General features: G+C 37.1%; 1 protein-coding gene across 1 annotated transcript in view; it reads left to right on the top strand.

The window, feature by feature from the left end:
* Positions 1–6,846: 6,846 nt before the first annotated feature.
* Positions 6,847–9,891, top strand: part of Ptar1 (protein prenyltransferase alpha subunit repeat containing 1) — a 56,306-nt gene continuing 53,261 nt past the window's right edge. Inside the window, exon 1 of the mRNA XM_076846047.2 lies at positions 6,847–6,972. Within this exon, the coding sequence (XP_076702162.1) occupies positions 6,887–6,972 (86 nt within the window). The 5' untranslated portion in view covers positions 6,847–6,886. The remainder of the gene's footprint in view (positions 6,973–9,891) is intronic.

The following is a 9,891-nucleotide window of genomic DNA, read 5'->3' as shown; positions in this document are numbered from 1 at the left end:
ACAGATATGTAATCCAAAGCACCATGCAATGCATGATGCCATGATTTCCAAAACCAGAATACAAGTATCTAGGGACCAAGAAGGAGTGGCTTCTCTTACCACTAACTCCAAATGGATAACTCACTTTTTTTTTAATTTTCAAAGCAGAAGAGATAAACTAAACTGTTCCAGATTATTTTATGGCAATATGGGATTATGGGCACCCAAGCATCACCATATTCCTTTTATTCTCCTTTGTAACACAGTAGTTTACTATCAAAAGCACAAGATTTAGAAAGTAGAGAGAATAGGTCTTTCTCTTCAGGCAACAGCTGCAGGCAGAAGCATGTACAGGAAGCCAATATGAGGTCAGACTTTTTCAATGTGAGTTTCTTGAGAAGCACTTGAGTACATGCTGCAGAGAGTGTTGATGCAGTCTCCCAGAGGTTCTGGATATTTGCAGTAACTTCTGGACAAGATAGTTACTTGTTTTACTGCTGATGGCTGAGAGGGTTGGTGACTGTGCCCTGATTTCTGTCCTCTCCACTTTCAAAGGGTACAAAAGATTCTAATGATCTGTCTTAAAACTTTTTACTTACAATACAAAGTTGGACTTCCATTTTCCTGATAGGACCTTAACTGATAAGCCTTAAAACAGATTAATTTTTTTATTCTGCAAATGTAGTCCATCATTCAGTTCAGGGAGCTGTTCAGTACAATAAAGAACACAGCAATATAGAAATGTAGATAAGCAATCATGCTCATTATTGGTATTCAGGTGCCAACCATTCTGAATCTGAAATCACTTTACAAACACTATGAGATTGGTAAACATTACTAGTTTGGCCTTCTTGCTGTTCTTGAGACAGGTTAAGTAAGCTCTTTTCTTATTAGGCCTTGACAAGTTTCCACCGCTAGTGAGGGGCTTTCCCTTCTTTTCACAGGCCTGGTTCCTTCTCCTCTTTCAGGTTTTAAGTATTAGTTAGAAGCCCAGAGTGGGCTTCTAACCACAGTATACAGCTATTCCCTTCCACCCACACTATTATCATCTGTACCCTGATCTTTCCTTTTGTGCAATGTATTATATTTTTCATTTTATATTTGTCTGTTTACCTGAATATGTCCATCTTTTCCATCAGGCTGTAAGTCCTACAGCAGGGCTGAACCAGGTGTGTTTTTCTCATCAGTGAATACCCAGGAGCTAGTACAATATCTTATACACAGTGACACTCATTAAAATTTATAGAATAAATAAGTAAATTGCTCAGTCATGTCTTCTCCTCTCAAGGATAATATTTAGTCTTCCCCTATTATAAACCCAACATTCATCATTTTTACCTTTTTTTTTTTTCACACTGATGATTTGGGGGGGGGGGTGGTTACCCATAGAAATTAAAGGCTTAAAGTGAAAAGACATAATTAGGGAGTTACTCTTTGACATTCTTTCTTAGTCTTTATAAATATTATACTGCAAATTAAGAGCATAATTCAACATTTAACAAAGAAAATTCATCATTTCCTGTGAGTAATTTTGGCCTGATGTTAATTTTAGCAGGTCTCAAAGGTGGCTTACAACATGGAAACAGACATAAGCTGAGAAATAAGGTGTATTTTCATCACAATTTATCTGAATTAAACAATTGACTTTAGAAAAGAGAATAGGAGGTATAGCCTTTATTTTTAGTCAGATACCAGTTCTCAGACTAAACCTCTTCAACAATCAAAATGAAGCTCCCACACATTTTTAAATTTTTTGGAATGAATTTTGAATCTAAGTCTATGGTTTTCATCTGTCATAATTAAGCTAAAATTTTATTTAGTTATCCATTAAAAGGCATGTTACTAAGGAAATTCCTATGACAGTTTGACATTTTCAGTACATGAGAGACATTCATTGCATCATGGGGAGGTACACTCTTCCTATCTGTTTTCATCTGCAGGTCCTGGATTGGCTCTTTTTCTATTCATTTTTTTTCAGTACTTTTCTAAAGAATACATCATGGGTCTCTTGAGCCTCTGTGGTAGAAAGGAAGAACTGAGCAAAGGAAAAGGCTGACATTTTGGAACTACTAAATGTCTAGGAAAATAAAACATCACTAAATAATAAAAAAATTTATGTAACTAGTATCTTTACTCTTGGGATCTAACATAGGCAAAACTAGTCATTTTAAAGTCATCTTTATTATTATCATCTTGATAATATTTACCTACTTTGTCAGGTTAAAGAAAGTTCATCCTTTAACCAGGAAATTAAATTATAATTGCAGTATAAGAATTGTCTTTAGAAATATTAGATAACAGTTTCATATCCAAAATAATTAGTTTAGTCTTACTTTACTGTGTTTTAAAACCGACTAGTCATAATGCTTTCTGTAATCATAGAAAAAGTAATAATTTGAATGCTTCTCTGTTTAAAGATACTCTCACATGTATTTTCCTATTTTTATGCCAACAAGTGGAAAAATAAAGTGATGGAGATGTCAACTAGGAATAACAATAGATGGAATTAGCATTCATGGGTGTTTTGAGACTTTAAAAAAAATAGTTCTTATACCTGGAATCTTGTATTCAGGGAAATAAATTAACACACCAAGACAAAAATATATTAATTGTCCCTGCATTTAATGTATGCTTTTAAATATATACATTTTCCAGCTATTATTTCTTTGCTAGTAAGTTCTTTGATTTTAGATTTTAGGATAGTGGATAGGATACACTATAATATAGAATCACAATGGCAACATTTTAATAAACTATTTAAAACTGAGCACTTAATTCTTTTAATGGAGATAAAAGCTTTCTATTTTTATAATAATATGAATACATAATAAGAACACATTTAGCACTATTTGAATTGTCTTGTATAATGTTATCAGAAGGTGGAATTCAAATAAAAATAATGGAGTATATACATAAACATGTCATAGTGATGTCAGTAGAATAATACAGAGATGCAAACAGATTTTAAGGTCATTTCCCTTATCTTCTGAAAAGTTGTTAGAGTCTGTAAACAAGTCAGGATGGTGCCTGGCAAATGTCAGAGTCTGTAAACAGGTCTGGATGGCGCCTGGCAAAATGCCAGGGGGAGTGGTTTGTGAAGTAACGCCATCCAGCCATTAAGTGTGGAGATTCCTTATAGGTTGACTGCTGTATCTAGTTTATGTTAATTAAGATAAGCTGTGTGGAATGTATAAATACCTCTGTTGTCCTACAATAAAAGGCTTCCACTCCTGCTGTATCAATCTACACAAGTTGTTTGTGGCCCCCTGGTTATTTTGCTGCAGCCAGGCTGGCTGCAGCAAAAAGTCATTAAAACCATCTTTGTGTCCTTCTTTCCTTTCAGGCCCTTATTACATACATCAAATTTTTCATTGTAGAAAGATTGGAACATCCAGAAAAGCATAGAGAACACATATCTATAGGTCTCAATTATCTCCAATAATTCTACAAGAAACAATCATTGTTCACATTTTATATCGTCCCAGTCTATTTTATGTATACATGATTATATTATGTACAATGTGTATTGTATATATGAAATTAGGATTGTATTGAATACTATTCTGGTACTAGTTTTTCTTACTACATATCTACATTTTCCCCAATATCAATTAGTTTTCTAAAATGTGGAAAGTGTATTTTTGTGGGCTTTTTTCAAAGCCAGCCTCAGCAATGACGAGGCACTAAGCAATTCAGTGAGACCCTGTCTCTAAATGCAAAAAAGGGCTGGGGATGTAGCCCAGTGGTCAAGTCCTCCCAAGTTCAATCCCTGTACTAAAACAAATTCATGAGATGGCTGGCATATATATATGTATACATATATATACACACATACATATATATGCATATATATGTCTTTATCAATATAAACTTTAAAAAGCTTGAAATTATAAAAATTACTGTATTTTCTTTTTTTTGCCTTATTTAGAAAGTAAAATTCCCCTGTGAATATACTTCTCCCTAACACTTTGGAATGTACTTGAAGCCAGATTTAAAGATAGGTATTCAGTGTAGTTAGGTTAATCAGGTCTAATATCAAGTAAAATCCAAAATGAAGGCCATGTTGAGAATAAAATCTGGGAAAAGCAGAACAACTCTTGGAATGTTAATGTCCTCAAGGCCCGGAACCCATCCCAAAGAAATGTTAATGAAACAGCTCCCAGCAAACTTGAAGATGCTAACCCTAAAGCCCTTCCTGCCCAGATTACTTCTTTGCCCACCTGTGCCCCACCTTCCCACCTACATTCCTGTGCCTTCCCACCTACATTCCATCACTGAAAGATAACAGAACAAAGGACAGGAATGGGGGGAAAAAACTAGATGAAGACCTTAGCTATAAAAAGGGAACACATTCGCCCTTCCACGGATTCCACCTCTTGGGTCCCCTTCTTCCTCTGGGAGAAGTCTTTTCTGCTGTCCTTTAAATAAAGCCTCTACTTTCCACTCTAAACTTGCCTCCGCATCCTTCTCTGGTGTTATACTTCAACACTGGGGAAGCACGGTAAAGTACTCATTGCTCTTTGCCCAGGAGATTGGCTATAGGACCTCCATAGACTCCAACATCTGTGGATGCACCAGTCTCTTATATGAACTGACAGCGTTTGCATATAAGCTATGCACATCCTGCTATATATTTTATCTAACAGAATGTAAATTATATATAAATTGTTGTTATACTATATTGTTTAAGGAATAATGACAAAAATAAGTCTGTACATTTTGGGGACATAATTTTTTTCCTGTATACTTTGTCATTTTAGATTCAACCAACCACAGATGTGGAATCTAGGCTTACGGAAATCCAACTGTATAGTCATCACTTATAATGAAATTTTTAAATAGTCAAACAGTAATTTATCATACAAATTTACCATAATTTTTAATCAATTCCCTATCATTGAGCATTTAAGCTATTTACTATGTTTCATTATTATCAATAAATGTTTTGAGACCCCTAAATAGTTTTTCAACAAAATCACCCAAAATATCATATCCTATTCTTTTTTATTATATTTTTTTGGTGGTACTATGCACTGAACCCAGAGGCTCTCTACCATTGAGCCACATCCCCAACCCTTTTTAAAATTTTCAGACATGATCTCACCAAGTTGCTCAGGCTGGCCTCCAACTTGCCCATCCTTTAGTAGTTGGGATTATAGCCACAGATAACCAGAATCCATCATCTCCTATTCTTATACATATCCAAGAGCTCATGAATTTCAGTTCTTAACTTCTCTGAATCTCAGTCCTTATCTGTACATTGAGGTGGATCAGAATTCTAATACATTCCCAGTTCTTTAAAAAAAAAAGTTCTACACATAGTAGGTCCTTAATAATTGGGTAAAACAATTCTTTGAAGACTTACAAGAACCATGTCTTTCAAATGAGTACAAAGAAGACATGTATATGTACTTCAAAACTTGGGATCCAAGTTTGGAGTTTTTCTGTAAAATACAAATACATACATTATTTGAATAAAAAACAAAAATCTCACTAATTTAAGATTAAAAATAAAACTTTTTTGGAAAAAATTCTTATTTCTGGGTAATACTGCTTTGACCTCTGCCCCAGAAGTCAGGGTTTATTTCCCACTGTCATTAGAAAAGGATGCAAGGTTTTGATTAAGAGGAAAGAGTCATCAGTTAACTCAAAACATTTGAGAGCTGTTATTCTTGCAGTAGCCAGGATATCTGAAGTTGTCTTGGCCCTGGAACCTAAATACACATTCCACTCATTTTACTCTTTCATTCCAGAACCTGCCAGAGGGTAAGGTTTGTTTCATGTTACTACTACTTAAGCCTGTTTCATCTTGTTTTCTGCAATTGTGTCAAACTTCAGTTTTGCTTTTATAAAAACCAAAAGACCAATGCCTTTACAAACATACTTACATGATATATGGACTACCGGGTACAGTTAATTTTTATTCTTAATTAATTTCACAACCAATGAATTACTTTCACAATCATAAACTCTACCTCAAGTGCCACATCACATACCACGAGGTTGCTTTAAAAAGAAAAAAAAAAAAGTTTTTAAGAGACACAGATTTCAAGGGTGAAAGAAAAAAAAGTGAACTAAAGACAACCAGATTTTTCTATCACAGAAAGGCATGCACAAAACCTTAATTATGATATTTCAAAATTGAAATGGACTATAGAACTCGGTTTTTCCTACAAAAATTATTCGTAGCAAGAAAAATAGCCATTTTAAGCAAACTGTCAGGCCTTTAATTTTCTACGCTCTAAGTAGAAAATCAAAAAAAAAATTTCACTTTTACTTCCTAGATCCAGAGGGCAAGTTTTTTTTTTTTTTCCTTTCTCTTGTTTTCTTTTCACGCATTAATTTAAAAATTTTAACTCGTTTGAAAGGCTGCTTTGAAATTCACAAGCCCAAATTGGCATGCGGTACAAAAGCAGGTCACCACCACGGTCAAACGAACTCATTCCGCCGCGACGTCTTTGGTCTTCCTCGAGGAGGGACAAGAAAGCCACAAGCCTTCGAAACGCCCCGGGACTAGCTGTTCAAAAGGACCGGCACCCTCTGTTCAACTTTGCTCCAGGAGCTCTGGGGCACCTGGCGGAGGGCGTGGGGGCGCACGCGTTTGTCCCTCGGAGAGTATTTTGGGGACCCTCCCTCTACGGCCTAAGGTAACTTTGCAAGCCAATCTGCAGCGTTTTCTCCAAGGTTTAGAAACTCGTTTACCCAAACGGGGGTAAACCCGCCTGCCCATCTCTGGGGGCCGCCAACCCAGCGGGCACCACGCCCCGGCCGCGGGCGGGTTGACCCGGAAGCGCTCGGCGGCAGCGGCGCGCCCAAACTGGCGCACGCGCGCGCGCTCCCCGCGGAACTCCCGCCGGCGGCTCTGCTCTCCCGGAGGCGCGCTCGAGCTGCCGCGGCCGCCGCCAACATGGCCGAGACAAGCGAGGAGGTGGCGGTGCTGGTGCAGCGAGTGGTGAAGGACATCACCAACGCCTTTAGGAGGAACCCACACATGTGAGTCGCGCCTCTCCTCCGCCACCGGGGGTCGTCGGGGCGGGCGGGAGCGGGACCACGCCTGGAACCGACCACGGGCGGCGGGCGGACCGCGGGTTCTGGCCCACGCGCCCTTCCGAGGAGGCTGAGCGAGGTCGGGCGGACCCGTCTGCCCGGGGGGCCGGCTTTCTGGGTGTCCGGACGCGCTGGCGGGCGAGTCTATTAGAAATGACCTGGAAAACCAAGAAGGAACGACTTTGTTTGACACTCTGTCCCCATCCTTTTCCAGGAGTTCTCGGAACTTGAATGACTTCACCTTTAGGTTCTCAACCTACATGCGTTTAAGGTGCATGGGTACACACAACAGTGTGGCTCTCTGTGTGCTTTGTAGGCACAACTCTTTCAGCTACATCCGGCTGTTGCTAAGAGAGCTTACCCATCTTCTTATTCTTAACGGGCCCAAATCCCGACAGTTTACTAAGTAAAGGTAGTTTGAGGCTGCTTTTGACTTCAGCTTTGCTCATCACAAGATTGTAAAGTGACTCCAATGAAACATTGGGTTTCGAAGGTTAACAGAGCTTTTTGAAGAGTGAGCCTGTAAGCATAATGTACTCTGGGATAAAGCTATCAAACCTCGACACTTTTTAGCATAATCTGATTCATAGTTACAAGGAAGCATAATAACTAATTTTTATCCTAGCACTGCTGCCCTTTTAACCGGACATTACAGGACTGACAGACAAGTTATCTCTTCCTGGAACTTCCTTTCCATTTTGCTTCCAGCACTTTGGGAAGATACAACAAGATTGTACGCATTCTGACACTTTTCCTTTATTTAACTAGTGAAAAGGAAATTATTAAAAAGAGTTGTCTACAACATTGTACAAGAGTGAGGGAGAAGCAAGAGTGTAGTTCCTTTTGAATCCCTCCTCATCCCCAGAGAAAGAAACAAAGAATGCAGTTTTTGCATTATTTTCACTTTAATTGTTTATGGAGTTTATTTTAAATATTTTATCCTTTAAACTGGAGCACATGAATTATTCTTTTTAAGTGTTCCACCCCTTCAGCTTTTCTGCCTAAAAGAAGTACCAGACCTACATTTTAACAAAGTGTTCTTTTCCTCCAAGGTGATGCTAAAAGAATTAAGAAGCCCTCAGATGTCTTGCTCCCTTGTGGCACACAATTGGACACCTGCAACTGTGCCTCATTAAAAACAAAACACTGCTGGCCTCAAAACACACCTGCCACCTCTGTCAGGACACTCTTCCTTTCGTTTATGACTGTTGCCTTTTTCAAAATCAGTATTTGGAATGACTTCCTGGCAGTAACCATAGTGGTTGCTGGGCTTTGTAAAGAATGCTTTGATGTCTGGTTGCATGTCAGCCTTTCAATCCTTATTTGAAACTGGGAGCTTCAGTACAAATAAGACACACCCTCAAAAACAAGTTGGACTAATGAAGATCCTATTTTCTGGTGTTATTTTTCTAGAAGAAATTGGAGCAGAATTAGGAGTCTAATAAATACAGTAATCACCTTAGTTTCTGTTTGAGGTAAACTAAATGTATCATTTTCTATTTGAAAAAACAGACTATTTCTGATTGAGTGTTAATGGGTTTGGCAGGTTGACACAATGCAGTTTGGAACTTGTCCCAATTCTTCTGGATCATATTTATCAAAACTCATAAAGAACTTAAACCCTTTAAGTCCTAAAAATACAAACCTTCCCTTCATATTTTTCTGTGAAATGTCATTAAAATATCCTGTACCAGTATGCAACTTAAAATTTTATTAATAAGCATCGGGTTCATTTAGGATTTAAAAGTTAGCGATAAGTTAGGTGTCTGAAATAATTTGAAATAATGGTATGTAACATAGATCTGAGACATTTAAATAGCTTCATTAGCTTATTTAATATTAGCAGCTGTATTTTAGCACATATTTCTTACAGTAAAAGTAACTTCAATAATATTATAATGCATCTTTTAAAACTTCTTATAATTTGGGCTTTTTAAAATTGCTGGTACCTGTTTCTGTAATTTAGCCATTTTACTCCCCAAATAAGGAGTTATGTATTTATTTTAAAAAGGAAGAATGTTGTTACCTTTAACATTAGTATCTAATTACAATATTTTAAAAGTTTTATTCTTTTTGTTTTCCTTTTTTTCGAAACACAAGGTAGATTATAATTTTGTTTGTCGACATATACTCCTTTGAATATATTGACTTTTGCCTGCATAGAAATAGCTAATCAGGAATAGTCAAAGGTACAGTAAGTGAGATGTGGATTCATTATCCTCTGTCAGCCTCAGTTTCCTCTTGATCTTGTAAGGCTAATGAGAACACAAGAAAATCATCTCACACAGTCTTACTTAGTTGCTATTAGGCAAATACTAGACTCAACCTGAATCTCTGTCTTCTTTGCTGAAAATATAGTAACCAAATGAATGATGAATATAAAATACTTTATAAAATGGAAAATAGCCTGGCAAATTTTGTTTATATTCATTAGTTGACTCTTAGAGAATCCTTGTTCATTCTCTGTAACTAAAGGCTTGATCTAGGGACAGGCATTATCCCAACATACAGACCTTATATTAATGTGGAAAACAGCTATTTACAGTGTAATCAGGGTCACATCAAAGTTATGAATAATAGTATTTTTACTGTATTGACTGTTAACAGTTTTGAGGTGCTAAAGGTACCATCTTCACTGTATGGAATAGGAAGATGTATAAAATAATATTTCCTGTACTGAAGGCACTCAGAAATTTCTGATGATGAAAATGTTCTGTATCTGTGCCATACTAGCCATATGTAAATGTCAAACACTTGAAATTAGCCTAATGTGAATGAGTAATCAAATTTAAATTTTTTTTTTTTTTGCTTTAAGTTGATTTATGGCCTCATAAGTCCAGTGACTACTGTATTGCATGGTCTAGA

Source organism: Callospermophilus lateralis, chromosome 2 (assembly GCF_048772815.1).
Source record: "Callospermophilus lateralis isolate mCalLat2 chromosome 2, mCalLat2.hap1, whole genome shotgun sequence".
NCBI lineage: Eukaryota > Metazoa > Chordata > Mammalia > Rodentia > Sciuridae > Callospermophilus > Callospermophilus lateralis.
The sequence above is the reverse complement of the archived record's forward strand: the minus strand, read 5'-3'. Positions and strand labels throughout refer to the sequence as shown.